Consider the following 22,055-nt stretch of genomic DNA (forward strand, 5'->3'; position numbering starts at 1 on the left):
ATCTATATGCTGATTTATATAAAGGTTTATTAGTTGAGCAACTCTGTATATTTATTAAAAGATTTGTAGAAAGATATATTCGTTGAGAAAATGATAGTCTGCTAAAACTTTAGCTTAAGCACAGTTTGAATGGTCGGTATATCAATATTCACAATTTTTTTATTTTACTTTACAGTGACTGCCATACCAAGTGAGTGACCTTAATTATTTTCTATATAGTGGATACATATACTGATTAAAAATAAAGTTTATAGTTATATGTATTGTATAGGCTTACCTTTAAATTGCAATTAATAACCATTTTCAACTTTTACAGCCACTCCTCAGCCCATCGATACCCCAGGTAAGCTCACGTTGTTTATATGATTTGAATTTTTTAATGGGTAAACTTCTTAACTGGCCTAGATGATAAATATGTCCAACGCGCATCAATAACTTTGATTCGTTTTTAAAGAGCACAAGTCTTTGTAAACCGGCAAACGTTAGAACCATCTACTAACCAATCTTTGGCATTATAATTGTGCGTTATGTCACAGTTAAAAGATTTTGTAAACTGTGATTTTATGTGAATTTTTAAAGGAGAAATTGTGTTATCGAATAACTCTCAATTGTGGAAAAGTATTTTGATTATTAAAGACACATGCCAATATACAGTTAATAACGTTGTTCAACTTCTAAACGCTATATTTCTTATCGATAAATATTAAACAATTATGCCCATTTGTTGAATACATTAAGAATAAAAATCAGTTTTGCGCGAAACTATGCTAGTAATGTTACATTCCAAGGCCACTTTCATGCATTCTCAAGCTTAATATATTGAGAATGAATAAATAGTAATTCGAAACGTTCAAAATGCTCCCTACTTTTGTATGGGCTTTGATATTCTTATTACGTCTTACTACAACCTCAAATCATTATGCTCCATTCTCTAATGTTTCTTGTCCCTATCTATTTTGCGTTTGTGTAATTGCACTGCTCAGTGTATTTTTTAAGGTGTTTTGGGGGACCGAAACGGTCCCAAATTTCTCCAGCGGTTTCCCAAATTTTGGACTTGCAACTTTTTGGTATTTAAATGAAACACTTGCGGTCTCTTAAAACTACTTAGCGGTCACCCAAACCAAACCTTAAAAAAAACCCTGCACATGCTTAAGCGGCAATCACCCTGTAACATATTTCTCTTCAAAAAAGTAAACCACTCACTCGTAATAATTGCAGAGATCTGCCCTATCCGCATGCGCTTGGACGTGGTGGTTGTGGTCGACCTCGGTCCTTCGGTGTCGATCGACGAACACGAGAAAATAGTCGCGTTTCTGGCCGAAGTTGTTGGAAGGTTCGACACCGGAAGGGAAGCCGTTCAGGTGCTTGACAAAATCGAAAAGTTTTTGTTTTCAGCCATCAAAAAGTAGCGCACAAAATTTTTTTTTTTTTTTTTGCGCACAATAACTTGTTTTTGGATAAAGTTGGTTAAATGTCGCAGCGACATAAATCGACTTAGTTGTATCAAGACTTAAATTCAAACAGCATAATACTGTAATCTTGGTAACACACATTTCAGGTGCTTGACAAAATCGAAAAGTTTTTGTTTTTAGCTAGCTAAGGTAGACTACCTTTTAATGACGTCATAAAGCGTTCAGTATTGGCTGATATTTGTTTAAATGTTTTCCTTGAATAATTTGGAAGTCTCCCGATTAAAGCTGAAACGTTCGACCAATAACATTTCGTAATTGCTACTGCGTATGCGCAAGTCGTACTCTGGTAGTCTTACTTTTAAGAGATTATACACGGTGTGGATTTAATATGAAGATTGGCGAGATATAGAACTTTTTATATGAAAAAAGCAGCAGGAATTTTTGGTAATATTTTGCTATACTTGGCCGAATATTTTGCTATACTTTTTGCTATATTTTTTGCTATATTTTTTGTTATACTTCTTGCTATATTTTTTGTTAAAGTGTTTTTGTTTTAAAATACACTAATACCAGGTCGGAGCTGTTCTGAACAACGCGTCAACAGACGACTACGGTCTCTGGGACTTGGACGTATATGAAGACAAGGAATTGCTCTTGGAAGCTTTGACCACCCTACCCAAGCCAGATACCAAAGGAGAGCTGGACCCTGTCCTCACTTACATAATGAGGTGCGATAATTTGAGTTGAAATTATTTGTCGCGCTCTGTATAGCGTTGTTTTTTATGAATTAGACGACTCGAGTTTGGGTTTGTGTTTAGAGCCTATTTTATTTAGTCCCCAAAAGTTTACAACTTTTTACAAAGAGCTAGTGCTCGTGTTGTTGACTTCTTATTAAATAACTTATAAGATGAAAAACTCTATTTGGGTATTTCTTTCGCTGTCTATAATGTTTAAGAGCAGTAATTTAGAAGAAATTAAAAAAAATCTTGTCGCTTAATTGACCTTTCGAAACAATAACTTTTAAAAGTTCTACAAAGACTATATTTTAAAAAAAGGCTGCACTCCAGCTTAGTCTAGCCATATAGTTTAATATATTTGCAAAACTTTTAATTTTAAAAGCCAAACGTACCTTGAAAGTAATCCAGCTTTGTTTCTTGCTTCAGTGACAGCATGACGATATCCGAGGGTCGGCGACTTGACGTTCCTGGCCTCTTTATTCTGCTTTCTGATGATGCTTCCACTTTGACCGATTCCAACCTGGCGATTAAGCTCAGGGAATACGGCACAGTAATCACGATAGGACTTAATGTAAGTTTGTTACATCGTTTTGCCACTTTTAAGGTAAATTTATATAAAAAATAAACTAATATATTATTTGTTTTTAATTTTAAGAAAATGTACATCAAGTAAAAAAACGAATACACATACTGTTGCTGCAAGGCTTTGTATAATTTGAAAAGCCATTTGCACAATTAAAACAAAAATGATCTTTTAAGTAATCAAAAGTAAAATAAAAATAGATAAATAAAACAGAACAGTCTTGAACCCAAAACGGTTATTTTTAAATGCTGAATCTACCTTTTTTGTCACTCAATTGATATTATATTTACCTAATTAATGAAAATTCAAATTTATAGAACAAACCATCAAACTTAACAAATGTCTAAACCTAAACAATACACTGATTACCATAAATTTACGAACTTTTCTATACACAGGGCGTCCAGTCTGGTTTCCTCAACGAATTGGCTTCAAATCCTCAGGATCTAAACGTGATCCAAGTCAAGTCGATCGACTCGGTCGCTGCTGAGGTGGACAGTTTGGTGGCACATGTGTGCAACATGACAATTACACTGGACGTTTGCTTCAGTGGAACTGACTGTTCGTGTCTGCTGCCTGATGGAACCGCCGCAGAAAAGGGTAATAGTTTTGTTTTTAAACATGTGAATAACACAGTTCATCGGTTGGAAGTGTTGTAAATAAGTCATTTTTAAATAGGTCCCAGACAAGTCATTTGTGAAATAACTTAGGTGCAAGTCAGGTCTTTTCAACCACTAGCAAGTCAAGTCAATTCCCAGTCCAAGTCGTCAGGTGCCCAAGTTAAGTCCCACTCAGGTCACTATTAGAGCAAGTCATCTTTAAGTCAAACCACTAATATAATAATAAGATGAAAAATCATTAAAATTGATAAAACTCGTCCGATTATAATTATAAGCAAGAGTTTCACTAAAAAATAACAAAACACACCATGGAGCAATCTAATGGTTTTACGTGCAAAACTTTAAATAATTAGCTCAATTTTATAATCAAGTGCTAATTAAAAACATTTAATTTTAATCCAAACCTTTTGACTCAATGACTAGGTCCAATGCAAAGCATTTGTCTAAGAGACTTAAGTTAAGCGCTTGTTTCAGATTTTTCTAACAAAATTAAACTTTTACAGTAAATGGTAAATATGTCTTCTGGCGCTTGGAGTTGGCTACATGTCACATGACATCTATCTTTTTATTTATTTTTTGGTAAAACTAACATTGACTCATTTTAACCTTAAACTGATGTTAAGAAGGTGCGTTTCAACTAACTTTCGACCAAAAATAATCCTCTTTAACTCCGGTTCTTTCCCTTGTTGTAGGCTACACCTATATGAAGGACAAGTGCAGCAGCATCTGTATTTGTGCTGCGCCCCGCGGATTCGTTTGCACCCCAACCTCGTGTACAGACCAGCAAGTGTGCGAGGAAAACGCACTGCTCAACGTACAGCACTGCTTTCCTAGTGGAGACTGTGAGTTTTTCATCTTCTGCAAACAAACATTGAATTACTGTTAAAACTTTGGTTATTAGCCGTTTGTTTTACATGGCTTATACTTTTCAAAATCTGGGTTCCGCCTAAGTACGTCTTATAATTAAAACATAAGTTTTCATTCAAAATAGTTTTAACGTGAACTATAATACGACACGGCAGTGCGCTGCTTAGAGAACAAATTTATTGTTTGAGAATTGTTAAAATGTTTTTTTAAACTTTCAAATTTATAAGGTTTTTTCAACGTAAAAAAATGTGAAATTGCAATGACTGCCGTGTTTTGCTTTTCTTGCATAAAAAACATGAGAAATGTTGTTGCCGATTAACTGACGTGCCGAGACTTTTTGTGTGCTTTTGTTGAAGCTGAACATGCTTGCATCCAACCCTATTTTTTGCGCGTTTAGATTGTTTTAACCTTCTTGCTGCGTTTAGCGTAAACTTCTATCGTGAATCGCAGACAAGTGCAACCCCAAAACCGTGGTCGACCTCGCCTTCGTCATCGACTCGAGCTTCGGCGTTCGCCAGCAAACCTTCCAGAACTTTCTGCACCTCGCGAGCGACATCGTGCGGCGATTCACAATCGGAGAAAACAACGTCCAGGTGGCGCTGGTGCGCTACAGCCAGACCGCCGACGTCGCCTTTACATTCGCAGAACACACCGAGGAGGTCAAACTCCTCAGGGCCATAGCCGGGGTTCCAAGGGGATCCACCGGCCGGCTCCGGTTGGGTCGGGCCCTTAACGAGACCGTGAGCGTTGTCATGACAGCGGCGTCGGGCGCGCGACCGGGCGTGCCGGCTGTCAGTGTCGTCATAGTAACCGACCATAGCGACGACAACGTTGCCACGTCGGCCGAGCTGCTGCGTCAGCGCAGTCACGTGATCGCGCTGGGCACAAAGAACGTCGAGAAGCATTTACTCGAACTCGTGGCTTCGCCGCCGCCAGACGAGTTCGTTTTCCACTCGGCCGAGTCCGCTTCTCTGCACTCGATGGCTGCTGAGATCGCTGATCGGGTCTGTGAACTCGGTTTGGTGACGGACCTCTGCAAGATGGACAACGGATACGAGATGAAAAAAGGTATTTTTTTGTTCTTAAAATGATTTGTTTAATAGAGGCTACGTTGTTGCAGCACTTAAGTATCTAAAAAATGCGTTTTTTTGCGAATCTATTTTTTCAGCTCTAAACGTTTTGTTTAAACGATTGGCACCTATCTCCCAATTTTTTTAGACGCATTGGTAATAGCTGAAATTAATTAACTTTCTGTACAATTTTTTTAGACTGCAACCGCCCTAATCTTTTATAGCGGCATATTTTTGTTATAGATGCATGTTTGATTTCTTTGTCTGTGTCCTACTGTTTTGCCGGCCATATTTATGGCACATCAAAAAATCATACAGTTCGTCCGAAATTTAAGTCCGAATTTTAAGGTCGCATTGGTTATTCAAAACGCAGCACGTCTTTTAACCTCGGCACATACAGCCTTAAAAAATTACTCCTTGTTTTCCTTAGGATTTAAGCGTTGGGACGCGAACTGTTCGACCGAGTGTACTTGCGAGGGAATGAACCAGTTCACTTGCGTCCCTTCCAAGGAAAACTGCACCGAGTGTGACCAAACGCAGGAAGGATTTTACGTTTGCAAGACAGGTAACACAACTCGTTAGAAGGCTGCTTTCAGAGCAAGTTTATTGCTTCAGAATTTCAAAGGGTCAACTTGAGATTTTTTAATAGTGTTAACGTGAACTATAACACAACATGTCAGTAAGCTGCTAATAGCAACTTTATTGATTGCAATTTTTTAAAAGTTTTTTTCAAACTTTCAAATTTAAAAGGGTTTTTTAAACTTCGTTCAAGTAGTTTTAACATGGAACGCATTCTGCTGTCTAATACTGTGTAATAGCTAATAAAATATACAAAGTAATATCATAAGGAACAGCCCGTAAATGGCTAGAAAGGTCTTTAGTTTCATAGACACCTTCTGGTATTCCTAAAATTAACTTAAATACCACGACACATAGATAATCAAACGACCGCATCTACATCTCTTTTTAAAGCTATTTTACTTGCAAGTTGCTTATCCATGCTTTCTTTTTTGCCAACCCAGACAACTCAAGCGGCGTTTGCTCGAACAGCCCTTGCTCGTTGGGTGCTGATTGTGTCGAGATCACAACTTCTCCTGGTTACGAGTGCGTGTGCAAACTCGGCTACAGCGGAGACGGAATTGAATGCAAAGGTAAGCTGTTTGTCTTTACTTCTGGCGCTTGGAGTTGGCTCTTGCAAGTGGAACGGCCCCTCAGAAAATACGGTCTTTTGTAAAACGAGCGATTAAAAAAAACAATGGTAAAAAAAAACCTTAGAAAAAAAAAATAGTCTCTTGTAAGTTCCCTCAGTAGATACGGCTCCTTAGTAGATATTCTGCAATGGTCCACTTTGTTAAAAATGAATATTTATGCATCATGGCCTTTGATTTTCTACTACGTCTAACTTTCACCTCCGACAATTATGCTCCAAAGTTTATTGGATATTGAAAATGAATAAATACATATTGGAAACGTTCAAACTGCTACCTGCTACCTACTTCTGCATAGGCTTTGATATTGCTACTATTCGTGTAACCGAAATCTCCAACCATTATGCTCCAAGGTCTACTTTTACGTTTATCTCTTCAATTCCAGTGCTTGATAAATTTCTTTTGTTGCATGGCGCGTAAAACAACTTTGTTTTGGTGTTGCCTTCAGACATCGATGAGTGCTACAACCAAGTATGCGACATCGACGCGATTTGCACCAACACGAACGGAAGTTTCGAGTGCGAGTGTGTCCCTGGATATTACGGAGACGGCTTTTTGTGCGCAGGTGCGAAAACAAATCTCTCGTCAACAGAACCAAGTGTCGCGCCCGAACCTAATCAAGTTATTTTATCACTATCGAATTGAAAAAAATACGTTTGTTCCTTATTGGACCAAAATATATAATTGAAGCTTTTGTGTGTTACCAAGTTATTGTCTTGCCAATAGTATATAAGCCCAGTAACTTCTAAATCAAACAGAAGTTTTATCACCACTTTTTGTTTAAAAACTGTACGTAAAATTGTAACTATACGATGTCCCTGATTAACGATTATTCAGCATGTGACAAAAATGCAACAGCTTTTTTCGTGTTTTCTGTTTTAACTTATTTGCATTTGAAAAAGCCTTTCGACTTCATTAAGTAAGCTACTTGCAGCTTCTTTAATTTTCTAAAAAAAAATTGTATGAAAGATATATGGTCTTTTGCCACATTATGCGGCGTTTTTCTTAAAATGAAAAGTTTGGTTTTTCCAATTTTGTTATTCGACCTTTTTTCAAGAGAAACGTCAAAATCTTCCGTATATGTTACACGATTATACTTTTAATCTCCTTGTTAATTCATTTGATGTAAAACCTTTATTTTGTAAACTTTTGTAACCCTCTGCTTCACTCTCAGACTACAACGAGTGTTCGCTGGACGCTTTTATCTGCAACACCGGCAAGTGCACCAACGTGGTCGGCAGCTATTTCTGCTCCTGCTATCTCGGGTTTACCGGGAATGGAACTGACTGCGAAGGTATTATTAAAGAGCATTAATAACGGCAAATAACGTATTAATTACATGCAGTCAAAGACAAATATTACATGCGCGTGTTCCAATGTTGTAATCACTCAAGTCCTTGACTCAACTTGAGTCACTGGTTTTAAATGACTCGACTCAAGTGTTTTGACCCGACTGACATGACTTGGCTTAAGTCTTTTGGACAAATGACTTGCTCGGGCTTCAAATATCTTGGGATTAAATAAAGTGTTTTTGATTAAAACATATATTAAGTTTTGCACAGTAAAATAATTTTGTTACTGTTATTGCGTTTGTGTTATTTTTTAGTTAAATTATTGCTTATAATGACTTGGACTGGGACTTGACTTGTTATTTTTGCAAAAGACCTGACTTTGACTTGAGTTATTTTTCAGTTTTTTCCATCAATATGCATTTGTTCAGCTGAATAAGTAATCAAGCGCAAACTATTTTCAGGAGTATATGTTTTACATTTGCATATACCATCAAATATATCAGTGCGATCTCTTCAATACTTCGATATTATTAATATTTAACATGTACTTTGTTCAATTTATTTAGATGTGGACGAATGTAGTCAGGACTCGCACAACTGTGATGAGAACGCCGAATGCACCAACAAGGAAGGTTACTTCCAGTGCGTCTGCAAGCCTGGATATTCTGGGAACGGCACACACTGCACAGGTCTGGATTTAAACTATACCTCCTACATTAATTCGATAATTTTCTCTCTAAGTTTAACCAATTAGTTTGCTAAACGTGAAAAAATGTTTTGTGTTACTTTTTTTGTTACTTTGTATGCACATTTTACAACAGTGGCCTAATTTTAATTTTATTCAGCAATAGCATTTGCTATTGATATGTTAAATATTCTTTGCACGAGTACAAAATACAAATCATATTGTATGCATAATGTAGGGCAGATGTCCAACTTTAAATTTCTATTGATATGTTATATATTGTCTGTACTCGTACAGGACTCGGCCTACTCGGTGAGTGCGAGTCAACGTCTTCGTGGACTCGCTGGTTCGACAGAAATGACCCGACCGCGTACGGCGAGAGCGAAACTCTGACACAACTCAAACGAGTTTACCCAGGTAAGAAGGTGTTATAAAATATTATCCAGGTAACCGTCTAAAAAAATCCGTTGCACAAAGTAGCATTTTTGGTAAAATCCGAATAAGATTAGAACTAGAATTAGAGCGCACAATCAGTTCACAAATTATATTAGAATTAGAATTAGCCGCGTTTTGCTCTAACTATAACTAAATTAGAAAACTAGAAATAGCTAGTTGTCCAAGTCTGGACTCAACTCATTTTCAGCGCACATTAATGTATTTTATAATATAAATATCATAATAACAATCAAGCGATCGAAATGCGTCACTTGTACGTCCAGCGTCACTTTAGAATTAGAGAACTAGAATTAGCTAGATGTTCAAGTCTGCACTCCACTCAATTTCCCCTGTTCGTTCAGACGAGGTTTGTGACAGTCCGATCGCCCTGCAAGCACGCACGCGAGACGGGGTGCCCTACACCGAGACCAGAAATGTCGTCAAAGTGACGCTGAACGAAGGCATCGTGTGCACCCAAGGCGAACAACCGTCGGACGGTGGCCCGTGCGAAGATTACCAAGTCCGATTCTGCTGTTCAGGTAGGTTTGCAGAGTTGTTTTTAAAGTATTGTATATACGTAAAATATTACCGTTTCGTCTCTGGGCGTTAATACTTAGGTTTGCTATCGATGTATAAAGAATTCAGTTGAAATCGTTAGTTTTTTGGGTATATTTTTTTTGGTTTTGATATTATATTGATTTTTTTTAGCGTTTTCTATTTTTTTAACTTTCCTTGTTTTTTTGGATTAAGGTGTTTTGTAGTCATGCCTTTAGCGTATTTGACATTTGTATTAGTATTTAATCTTTGTAAATTCAAAATTACTAATCGCAAAGTTGATTCAACATTTTTTGATATGATCCACGTGAAAAAGAAATAAGTAATGGAAGAAAATGTTGCTTAAATCGTCGGACCCTTAAACGGTTATTTTAAATCTTCAAACAGAATAGAACAAAGCGAACAACATGCCTATCTCTTGACCAAAAGGGAGCTGAATACTGGTTAGGTTGGGTTGCTTTGAGTAATGTGTAAAAAATTCTGATCGATATCTTGTTTACTTCCGGAGATACTACACGATGAAATTTCGAGCCGTATCCTTCCCTTTGGTTATCTATTGTTATCCTTAAGGTGTGCTGGGAACCTGTCCATCGTCTTATTCTTGGACTGAATGGCTGAACGCAAGAAACGTTTCCGAATCGACCGACGGCGACGTGCAACTGCTCAGCGAGTTGAGAAAACTCTACCCTGGTGAGTGACAAAAGGCGAAACAACATATGTGCGTACCTCTTGTGGTATACACTTTAAGAAAACATTTATTTCCATTTTTAACGCTCCAGGGTGCCGAGAGATATTTTCAATTTTTTTTTAATTATTGCTCAGTTGGTGAGCTTCTTAATACAATTTTTTGCGTACGACAAATGTGCAAAAACAGTTAATGTGCTGTTTTAATCTCGTTTAGTGTGTAACGTTACAGTTAACCACTCAGTAAAAATACGACCAAGGGTGCCGCGAACTATTTATAATTTCTGTAGGGTGCCGCAAGCCAAATAAGGTTGCCAAACCATGGGTTATCTGGTTAGCAGTAATTGACTATTAATCAAAACACAATACCGCATTAAAACACGAAGCCTGGCGTTGTAAACTCACCTATTTTATACTTAGCAACAAGCATTAAATTTAACCGCGTACATTCACAGCCAAACTATGCCTATCGCCACCCGCGGTCCGAGCCCGTGACCTGGCCACTAAGCGGGTATTCACCCTGACCGACGACGTTCTGTCCATGCACCCCTCGTACGGTCTCACCTGCAGCAACGAACGACAGACGAAGGGGACTTGCGAGCGCTACGAAGTCCAGTTCTGCTGTCCCTACCTGGCACCGCCATCCAACGACGGTGGGTTATAGAAAAAACATATATATATATATGTATAAAATACTGTGACGTGTTTGTTATCTGAAGACCTGAAAAGGCGGTTTTAAGTCAAATCATTGTTACAATCGTTTTATCCTACAGAAATAACTTACTTGTTATTATTTTTATATAGTAGTTTATTTTTCATTTATTTTTTATAATATAGTAGTGAAGATGTTTAATATTTCATTTATTTAACAACTAAAATTACCAAAGAACCGGTTTTACACAAATATGAATGCGCTTGTTTTAGGCATATTTTAAAACACAAGCAAACGTCACATGGACGGTACTAAAACAATTTTAAAAAGGGGAAAAACCCATCATGCCATTATCACCCATATTTATCATTCTGCTGTACAACGGAAAAAAAATTGTACTTTCACAACGTTTAGATCCGAACGAGTGCATCACTAAAGCGAGCGAATGCGCGGCGGACTCGGTCTGTGTGAACACAGAGGGAAGCTACTTGTGCGAATGCGGAGAAGGTTTCACGACCGAAGGATCCAATTGCGAAGGTAAACACTCGACCGCTAATAATCAAGTATAACGCTGGCCTTATTTTTGAATATATGCTTCAGCGTGTATTAGGCCATTTTATATAAGAAAATCAAACCCCATACAGAAGTAAGTATCATTCTGAACGTTTCGAATAACTCTTTATTCATTTTCAACATCTATTTTAAATCTTGTGTTTATTTTATTACATTGCAGGACGCTGCCTTTAGACAAGTGATTTTTAACCTTTTCCTTGTTGCACACCTTTCAAATCACCAACCAATTCTCGCAGCCCTTCTAGAATTGCTTAAATACCAAAACCATTATACTTTTATTTTTATACAAGTAACTAACACATTAATGTAAGTTCGTTCTACGTTTAACTGAGCAAAGATCCAGATAATACAGTACAATGGACTTTATACGAGAGAAACCTTCATTTAATGCCGTTTGCCTTCGTAGCCAGGTGTACTTTTGCAATACGCACATTGAGTGTAAAAGTGCGACTATAGCACTGAAAATGTGATAGTGGAAATCACCTTGACCCTTGTAAGATAAATATCGACCTTAATTCCTGATCAGTAACAGCAGAATACGCTAGCAAAACTAGTAATAAATATCTTTGTATATGACCGTATTTGTCTAATTCTAAATAGAGGAATCATGTGGCACTGTATAAAGACAAATTGTATTGTATTCTCGACAAGATTTCGCACAACCGTGCAACCGTGCGAAAGCTTGTCGAGAATGCAATACAATTTGTCTTTATACAGTGCCACCTAATTCCTCTAGTAATAAATATGTTTCTGACTTATTCTTATACTGTTGCTTTTGTTATCCAGTTATACTGACCATGACTTTGCCGGCGAAATATATATATATATTTTAACATTTATAAAAAAGTGTCTGAACCTAAATTACTAGAGTATTCCGCTAAATGTGCGAATGTTACTATTTTGTCTTTCAGAGCTTGACGAGTGCAGCGTCAACCCCGACTTATGCGCTCCCAACGCAACATGCACCAACACCAAGGGAAGCTTCACTTGCGAGTGCTTGCCTGGTTTTACAGGCGACGGCTTCACAAGCTGTAAAGGTAAGGAAAGTTCATATTGCTTTATACTGAAACCAAGTTCTTCTGGTATTTATTGGCTGTGTGTGTCATTCTCCGACGAAGGCTTTCTGAATAGTTAGCCGAAACGTTGGACAAACAAATAAATACCAGAATAACTTATTTTCAGTATATAATATCCCTGGTAGCAACAGCAAATTTTGTACTATTGATTTGTGTTTTTATTCTATGGAGCAATATGCCAGAGACTTAAGTTAAATGTCGAATGTAAAATATGTCATTTGTTAAAAATAAATAAGGTTTATTCAACACTTTCACCACACCATGTTACATATTTCAATATGCGTTTTGTTTTCATGTATGTCCACTATGATCATGTGTTGATACAATGTTGCGCATATTTTAGTATCTTGCATAAAATTTATGCAAAGTTGGTTGTTAAATATGTTGTCTGAACTATTTTACACAAAAATGAAAAATAATTTCCAGCCTGTACTCGCACTAAATATAATCTGCAACAAACTAGATTTATATTTCCCAACTTTGCATTTTTAAAAGACGCGATCGAAGCAAGAGGAATGGCACTGCCTTGCTCCAAGGTGTGCTTCCCACAATCGTCTTGCAAGATTATCGACGGACAGTCGCAGTGTGTATGCGATCCGGGATACCAAAGTCAACCGGGTTCGCCCTTCTGTGAAGGTATATGTCATGTTTTTAGCGTATATGTATTATCTCGTTTAATGAATAGAAATGGGTGCGAAGAACAGAGTCGGTTAAATTGTAATTTAACAGATTCCAGTGAACACATGTGTTCAACAACTGTGATCTATTCTAGCCCTTCTGAGGGTGATTTTTAAAAACCAAAACAATTTTTTCTTTTTTCATTTCGTTTAAAAACAGCCTCGTTTTTTTGTCTTGCATTTAAGTTTAAGAATATTATAGACCTAAATGTATATAACTACATTTAATGTTTTGTATATCAATTTTATTGTCTTTACTAAATTATAAAATCACAATATACCAACGTTTTTCACAGCACAAAAACACTTTTAAAGAAACAGATAGAAAATACTTTTCAAGAAAACAAATATATATAAAAAAAAATACTTTTAAAGAAACAAATATAATAATCAAACACACTTTTGGTTCTTATATACAGCTGTTTAGTGGTTCCAAATGACAAAAAACTATTTCACACTAAACAAACGCACAAACTAACTTTGCAGATGTGAACGAGTGCAACCAGTATGACCCGTACGTTTGTAAGAAGTCGGAGAAATGCGTGAACACCTTGGGAAGCTTCAAGTGTGATTGCGCCTCTGGTTATGTGAGAGACGAGCGCGGTTACTGCGTCGGTAAGTGATTTTGTGACAACACTAAACTACACGCTGGTTAATGTTAAAGCAAAGGACGGTGGTTCTTAAACTTTTATAGCTTACGGCTAATAAATAGATTTTCGGCGCCCCGACTGGAATTTTCGTTGAGTGTTTTAGTGAAATGTCACTATAAATGGACATGGAACAACAAAATCAACTTATGTATGATGGTCTCTAATCGTACGTAGTGCATCTCATTAACAGAAAACCTAAATGGTCTGACTTTGGGCCGTGTTTTATCTTGTCTGCCATTCGTTTATTACATTCCGTAGTTGTTGTGCAGTCTATCCTTGGGAATTCTAGTTGTTTTATATAATTTTACATCTATTGAACAAAAATACACTTGCTTTAAAAACTAAACGTTGTTACTTATTATTTTGATTGCAAATCAACGAATAATTTTGAGAATAAATCCAAAGTTTGCCAGGAAGGCAAACTAGCGCCCTCAGTTTTTGTATATTGACAACCATAACAATCGAAAGATCTTGTTTTTTTCAGTCGTCGACGTTTGCAAAGACGCCTGCAACTTGTACGCTGTCTGTGAACCAACCGGAGACAGCTACCAGTGTTCGTGCAAGCCTGGTTTCACAGGAGATGGATTTTATCAGTGCAATGGTAACGAGAAGTTGTGCGAATGTGTCACGTTTAATGTTTTTACGTTGACTTTTTATACTTTCCCAAAATTAGGTTTCTGTTTGTAGCTATCGCTCAGTTATTTCGTTCTTACAAGTTATGTTTAATAGTAAATTTCCACGTTGTCTAAGAATTTAGCACCTTGCATTGTATTTAGTTGCTTTATTTATGCAACTGTCCCAAGAAAGAGTAAAATACTCTAGCAAAGCTAGCAATTCAGGCCAGACACTATTGAAAAATCTTAAAAGATATATATATGCTTTGCCAGCAAAGGCTTCGTCAGTATGTTAATTTGAATCATAAAAATACCAAAAATCCTATAGTTCCAACTAAAACTCTATTAAGTCAAAGTCTTTTCATATTTCAGTGACCAAAAACGGCAACAAACAAATAACATAAAATTTGGAAACACTATATTGTTTCGCAATCAAATGCTTTATATACAATAGTATACTTTAAGTTTTTTTGAGCTTAATGGTTGGAGTTTGTAGTAAGACATAGTAAAAATGTCAAAGCCCATACAGAAGTAGGTACCATGTTTTTCATCTATTGTTAAAAATAAAGAGATTTTCGAAATGTTCAAAATGCTATTTATATTTTGCGTGCAATTACTATCCTACCCTTTAGATTTGAACGAATGTTAAGTCAAAGCCTTTTCATGTTTCGGTGACAACAAAGAAATAACGTAAAATTTGGAAACACTAAATTGTCTCGCAATTAAAATGCTTTGTATAATTTTTGCGTGCAATAACTATCCTGCTTTTCAGATATAAACGAGTGCGAAGCGGGTACGGACAATTGCGACTCGACCGAGAAGTGCATCAACTCTCCCGGTCGGTACGAGTGCGAGTGCCTGGACGGGTACAAGGAAAACAACTCGAGCGTTTGCGTCGGTGAGTAAAGCGGTCGAGTTAGTAGTAATTGAACAGCAAATGATGGAAAATACTTTGACCAAATGTTGAGTCCAAGGCAGGATAAGGTATGGTGTAATTCGCAATGCAACTATTTGAAACAGCGTTATGTATTTTTTGTTATCTATTGAACTTTCGTTAACTATCTATTGACCTTTTTAGCTTGACCTATAAAAAAAAAATATATATAATGATGCTTGACCCACCAACTCAAACGCTAACCCTCACACTAAGCCAAATAAATAGCTACAGAAAGCACTAAGGTTCGCATTAAATTGTTTTAGTGAAAATGTGAATCCATAATAAACATTTCCCTGTCGAATCAGATTACAACAATGTTTCGCAACCTTTTTTGGCTTGCGGCATCTTACAAAAATTGTAAATAGTTCGCTTCATTCTTGTTCGTTTTTTGCTGATGGTAACTGTAACGTTACTATAAACGAGATTGAAAGAGCACATTAACTGTGCAACAAGGTTGAAAACATTTTTTTGGGCATTTTAATCGTACACAAAATATTGTATCAAGAAGCTCACCAATAGAGAAAATTCCAAATAATTTGAAATATCTCTCAGCACCCTTGAGCGTTAAAAACCTCGCCCTAGATGAGAACCACTGGGTTTCAACAAGTAGCGTGATTCAAACGAGCTTTGTCACTTCTCTTTAGAAAAAAAGGCAAACTTTTTATTTTTCCAGATATCGATGAATGCGCTGACAACTTGTGTGGAAACAACTCCCAATGTTCCAACACCCCGGGAAGCTTCAAGTGCTACTGCAGCGCAGGTTACGCCAACACGGACGGCGGTCCTTGCAAAGGTAGCTACTGGGAAAAATTGTGTATTTTAAAAATTGCGTTTTTATGTGCGCTGGCGGTTGTTTCAGAACAGCTCATATCCAAACGAGTTTAATCGAATCTTTTACGGACCTTTTTAAATAGTGATGAACCATTTAAGACGGTAGCAATCCAAATTTTACACAAATATTTAAAATATATTTTGATATTTAAAAAGCGGAAAACTAATTATTGCCAAGGTATTTTTTCTGTTAAAATTTGTTTTTTCCTTCCACTTAGACGTGGACGAGTGCAAGAGCTTCCGAACAATCTGCGGAAAGAACTACAATTGCTCGAACAACGACGGCAGCTATTCGTGCGCCTGTCTGAACGGGTTTCAACCGGATGGAAGCGGTCAATGCATAGGTGCGAAATTGTCGAGGAATGACAGTAAAACTTCAGAAGCAACTTAAGCTTACACATAGACGTTTTGAATCTCTTTGATTTAGAACTGTTTGGATATCCTGTGTCAACGTACAAAATCTTCTCAGTTTAAGAAAAAATCCGCTTTTCCTTTTTAGACAGTTTAGGGTGCAGAAAAGTTTTCGCGATTGATCAAAATCCCCGATTGAGCGGTATAGTTGTACAAGGCACAATTGAAAACTCTTAGTTTGTTACAGATTGTTATGTGAACTACTATAGGCAAACAAAAACTCGACAGAAGTACTATCATTACTTCGACCTTGGACCAAGTTGCAGTATATGTGTTCAAATTAATCCTGAATAAGCATTGCATACTGTTAAAAATCGGCCTTTTTTTAAAACGGTAAACTTGAAAAACTAATACACTTAACCACAACCGTCTAATTGGCGACTAAATTGCTATTGTTTTCTTCTTAATGTAAAGTGAAAGCACACAAAGCTAAAATCTTCCTCTTTCCTTCAGACATTGACGAGTGTAAAGCCGGACTCGATGACTGCTCGGGAAACAAGTTCTGCTCCAACAACCTGGGTTCGTACGCGTGCCCGTGCCTGCCGGGATTCGAACCCGACAACCTGGGAACTTGCAGGAACGTGGACGAGTGCGCGCGCGACACTTTTGTGTGTCCGCCCAACTCGCAATGCGTTGACATTGATGGGAGCTACGACTGCATCTGCGCTGACGGATTTGAGCTGAACAGCTACGACCAATGCGAAGGTAAGTGCTCTGGGGATGCGACGGAGTTATAGAGGGGGTTGTGGGTTTTTTTGGATATTTTTTTCGATTTTCAGATTTTGATAGGAATCCTGTAGGACCAACACTGGTTCTCTGACTTACAAATATAAATAGCGTATTATCTACTGATGGTCCTGTCATTTTTCTTAAGTAAGTTATATGAGGATTATGAATGTTTTTAACAAAATGACCCACAAAGGGTTTTCGGAATTTTTTTAGGTAATAGAAACCCTGTAGGACCATACAAATCAATAACGTAAAGAGGGAATTTTTTTCAGGTAAATGTAAGAATGACATTTTCGGTCGCAAAAACGAGATATAAATTTTTTTTTCGTCCATACGGTAAGAGGTCCACACGATATTGATGGCTGTACACTTTAAATATTCTCATAAAATAGTAATCCAACAAGGAATAGTTACTTTTAAACCATTCCACTTAACTGAAATATGCCATTTATCCCGTAGACATAGACGAGTGTGCTACAAACAACGGAAACTGTTCCGATAACGCCACTTGTACCAACCTGGTGGCCAGTTACGAGTGCGCCTGCGATGCTGGCTTTACAGGGGACGGAAAGATCTGCAAAGGTGAGATTTTGTTTACGTGCTGACCTTTGCTTATGCCTTTGATGCCTTAATGCGTTAATTTTTTTCATTTGTTTATGCCTTTGATGCATTAATTATTTTACTCTGAACGAAGTGCTATGCTGATACTGTCCGAAATGTTCAGGTTTGCTGTACTTTATATTGTAGTTTAATAATACGAGGCCATCGTTCAGTCTAATGGCTTTTTCTTTCCTGAGAAAAAAAAACATGCCCATACTTTAAAATCTCGTAATAACATAAAGTTAATGGTGACGCTTTAGAATTCGTCGGTATTCACAGAACTGACTTGACCTATCGCATTACTCAAACTATATTGAACAGTATACAGGTTTAAAATGGAAATTTTAGGTCAACATTGAAAAGGCCACTTCTCACGCTACTTTATATGACCCTGTCGTTGTTTCTTTGTACAATAACCTGGATTTAACGGACAATGAATTACAGATATTGACGAATGCGCTAACCTGCTTGACAACTGCCACAGCAACGCAGAGTGCCAGAACACGATCGGAAGTTACAGTTGCTCGTGCCTCGAAGGTTTTACTGGAGACGGAACCAAGATCTGCGAAGGTTTCGAATATTGAATTATAGTCGATCTAATTAAATATGTAACGTAATAAAGTTAACTACTGAACTATGTGACATGTTTCGCAAGGCGTATTGATTCCGATCTGAAGAGAAAAGTTTTTCGACGTAAAAACGCTCCAAATCTTTGAATATTTACAAATTAAAAAAAGAAAAATTCTCGCAGTAATTTAAACACGACAATTTGCTGATGTTTTCAGACGTGAACGAATGCGACGATCCCGGATCTTGCTCAAGCAACAGTGACTGTGTTAACCTTCCAGGAAGCTTTAAATGCGGCTGCGTGGCCGGGTACAAAGAAGTGAGCGGGGTGTGCGCAGGTAAGCTGAAAAACCGTCAAAAAGCGGTGACTTGCAATAGGCTCACTAAGGCCCGTTTACACTACAGCTGCGTTGAGCTGAGCAAAGCGTAATTTAGATTTAATTTCTATTGTGGCGAGCGTTTCACATCTTGCTCAACTTACGCTCCGCGCAGCTTGGCAAAAGTTACGCTTTGGAGCGATTTTCACGCTCGACTACCATCGAAGTGTGAAAGTGATTTTGCTTGTCTGTTACGCAACCATAGTACAAATGCCATTTCACGTTCAGCTCAGCTCACCTGTAGTGTAAATAATTTCACGCCCACTCAGCGCAGCTGTAGTGCAAACGGGCCTTTGGTCTCTCTTTTCGAATGACTGATCTTAGGCGAAATAATTTACTTGACCCTCACCATTCTAACAAATAATTTGGCTTAAACCAAAGCGTTTATACGGAAAAGTTTCAGTAAACTGACTTGCTTACTTCACTTTGGTACGAGTTAAACAATTTATATTTTATACATATATTTTATTTTTTTGTGTGTTTGTTAAAATACTCGTATTCATTTTAAGATACAGGTTAAGAAAATAAACTACAATTGAAACTTAGTTTTATGTCTTTATTTCGACTTCAGTGTATTTGGCAACAAACCGGAGTAAAACTTCAGAGTTTTCGAATAAGAATATTTTTGGCTAATACAGACGTGGACGAATGTACGGAGAGCGACGTACCGCCCTGCGATAAGAACGCCCTATGCGTGAACACCGATGGAAGCTTCTCGTGCGAGTGCAAAGCGGGATATACGGGTGACGGGCTGGGCGCCTGCAACGGTAAGTGTGAGAATCGCTTTAAGCCTTAAACCCATTCTATATTTCAACCAAATTTCTATAGTTAAAAAGATTTTTTTTAATAGTTAAAAAAAAACTGATAGTAGATACAGACAGGAATCAGATTCGCCTTTCCAAAGTTGTATTTTCGACCAAATTCAAATGTGTTACACTAGACGTCATAACCTTAACATATTTGAATTTTGTCGAAAGTAGAACTGTAGAAAGGCGAATCTCATTCTTGTCCGTATCTACTATCAGGTTCTGCAAATAAAAAATAATGGCTGTTAATGTATTATTTTGTATGTCAGAAGACCAAAAAGTGAATAAAAATGGTTGCTTTTTATGTTGGTAATAGTAATTCAGTTTCAATTAGTCGTAGTTTTCTCGTGTGATTGCTGTAGTGTATAAAGCCCTACATTAGGAAACGACTTGTAGCCGTGTAGGGCTGTTTTTACAACATAACATCAGAGAGTAATAACTAAAGAACTTACAGTAACAGATGTCCCAGAACTAGATATAACATACGTATTTATGGTATAAAGCGTTTAATAGGAAGTTTTACAATACGTAAACCTTCTTGTTTAGATGTTGACGAATGTTTGGACCAGACCGACCAATGCTCCAACCTTTCAACTTGCAACAACCTGCCTGGAACGTACGAATGCAATTGCTTGCCCGGATATGTAAAGGACTATGCCGGGCGTTGTCAAGGTTCGTAATGGGAATATTCCCCATCATCGAGCCTCTGTTGTTCGCATTATAAGTTTTTTAACAAATAAATACCAAAACTTATTTTCAGTATATACTATGCCTGGTAAAAACAGCATATTTATAAGTTTTTACCCTATAAGTTTTTTAACAAAAAATACCAGAAGAACTTATTTTCAGTATATACTATGCCTGGTAGAAACAGCACATTTATAAGTTTTTACCCTATAAGTTTTTTAACAAAAAATACCAGAAGAACTTATTTTCAGTATATACTATGCCTGGTAGAAACAGCACATTTATAAGTTTTTACCCTATAAGTTTTTTAACAAAAAATACCAGAAGAACTTATTTTCAGTATATACTATGCCTGGTAGAAACAGCACATTTATAAGTTTTTACCCTATAAGTTTTTTAACAAAAAATACCAGAAGAACTTATTTTCAGTATATACTATGCCTGGTAGAAACAGCACATTTATAAGTTTTTACCCTATAAGTTTTTTAACAAAAAATACCAGAAGAACTTATTTTCAGTATATACTATGCCTGGTAGAAACAGCACATTTATAAGTTTATCACCTCATTTAATCGCTGCAACCGATTGAAAAAATGAACCGAACCGCTTTTCGTTGTTTCTGTTCAGATATGGACGAGTGCATGTCTCAGCGGCAAACCTGCCAGAAAAATTCGATGTGCGTCAACACGAAGGGATCTTACGAATGCCAGTGCAAAGCTGGATTTACTGGCGACGGAAAGATAAGCGAATGCACGGGTTAGTTAGACTGCGGTATAACGACGGCTAAAGTATTTTAAAAGCATTTTTAAACTGCTTTTTTTAAACAAGTGATTTCACAATTTTTAAAGAAACATATTTTCTATAAAGAAAAAAATTTAAATGCTAAAATTCTAAACAAAATAAAACAAAATAGATAAAAAAATAGATTTTATATGCCATATAAAAAAGAGACGTAGATTCTGCGTTACTTACCGTATACTTAGGCCCATTTTATTTATTTCATAGCAACAACGACCATAGTACTGTGTGGCGCATAAAATAAAATCAGTTTCTAGCGTTGTATACCGAAAGCCATCGCAGACTCACCGAATCTGTCCATCAATGATGCAAGCAAAGCAGGCCAGAAAAACATCTAGCCTGCAGTGAGGTTCGAACTCACAACCTCCGGTCATACCGGGACCGTCGCTCTACCAACTGAGCTACACAGGATTAGAAAGGAGCGAGTCGAGAAACAAGCATACGCCAATGCTTGCTACATTCTGTTAGTACAAAGATTTCTAATAGTTTAACTTTTTTATCGATTTGGCAGATATTGATGACTGCCTTCTGAGTCTGGATGACTGCGCTCCGACCGCCACCTGCGTCAATATACCTGGGAGTTTCTTCTGCAAGTGTGAGGTCGGATACACCGGTTACCCAAAACTTGCCTGCACAGGTAAACACTAGGATAAAATGTTTGTATATACCCCAGCAACAAACTACTTAATCACTCTCAACCTGACAAAGTGAGACTCGAGACAATTTTAGCAATCAATTCTAGCCATTATTGTTATACTATAAACAAGAGCAATGCCATAAAGCCAACGTTCAGCATTATTGTTCTATAAGTTCGGTGGAACCACTAGAAAATTGTATTGAATTCTCGACAAGCTTTCACAATATCTTAATTCATCTGGTCAAAGTATAGAAAATGGCCTTTTTCTACTTTGGTTGTGTAAAA

The 22,055-nt window shown here is 37.1% G+C and overlaps 1 protein-coding gene and 1 non-coding gene across 2 annotated transcripts in view; one reads left to right on the forward strand and one right to left on the reverse strand.

Annotated features, from left to right (window-relative positions):
• Positions 1–22,055, forward strand: part of LOC146166642 (uncharacterized) — a 108,580-nt gene that overhangs the window by 26,911 nt on the left and 59,614 nt on the right. Inside the window, 33 exon segments of the mRNA XM_083394728.1 lie at positions 176–190; positions 317–343; positions 1,219–1,361; positions 1,986–2,140; positions 2,576–2,720; positions 3,131–3,332; positions 4,045–4,194; positions 4,670–5,287; positions 5,720–5,854; positions 6,312–6,440; positions 6,946–7,062; positions 7,672–7,791; positions 8,356–8,478; positions 8,772–8,891; positions 9,272–9,448; positions 10,035–10,154; positions 10,604–10,801; positions 11,215–11,337; positions 12,285–12,410; positions 12,945–13,085; positions 13,613–13,741; positions 14,261–14,377; positions 15,163–15,288; positions 16,001–16,120; positions 16,377–16,502; positions 17,023–17,274; positions 17,758–17,880; positions 18,343–18,468; positions 18,684–18,803; positions 19,481–19,609; positions 20,195–20,320; positions 20,963–21,091; positions 21,645–21,770. Of these exon segments, the coding sequence (XP_083250854.1) occupies positions 176–190; positions 317–343; positions 1,219–1,361; positions 1,986–2,140; positions 2,576–2,720; positions 3,131–3,332; positions 4,045–4,194; positions 4,670–5,287; positions 5,720–5,854; positions 6,312–6,440; positions 6,946–7,062; positions 7,672–7,791; positions 8,356–8,478; positions 8,772–8,891; positions 9,272–9,448; positions 10,035–10,154; positions 10,604–10,801; positions 11,215–11,337; positions 12,285–12,410; positions 12,945–13,085; positions 13,613–13,741; positions 14,261–14,377; positions 15,163–15,288; positions 16,001–16,120; positions 16,377–16,502; positions 17,023–17,274; positions 17,758–17,880; positions 18,343–18,468; positions 18,684–18,803; positions 19,481–19,609; positions 20,195–20,320; positions 20,963–21,091; positions 21,645–21,770 (4,833 nt within the window).
• Positions 21,470–21,544, reverse strand: Trnat-ggu (transfer RNA threonine (anticodon GGU)). Its single transcript has one exon. It is a non-coding gene; the product is annotated as a tRNA-Thr (tRNA).

This window comes from Ascidiella aspersa, chromosome 1, assembly GCF_963924565.1.
Source record: "Ascidiella aspersa chromosome 1, kaAscAspe10.2, whole genome shotgun sequence".
NCBI classification, from domain to species: Eukaryota; Metazoa; Chordata; class Ascidiacea; order Phlebobranchia; family Ascidiidae; genus Ascidiella; species Ascidiella aspersa.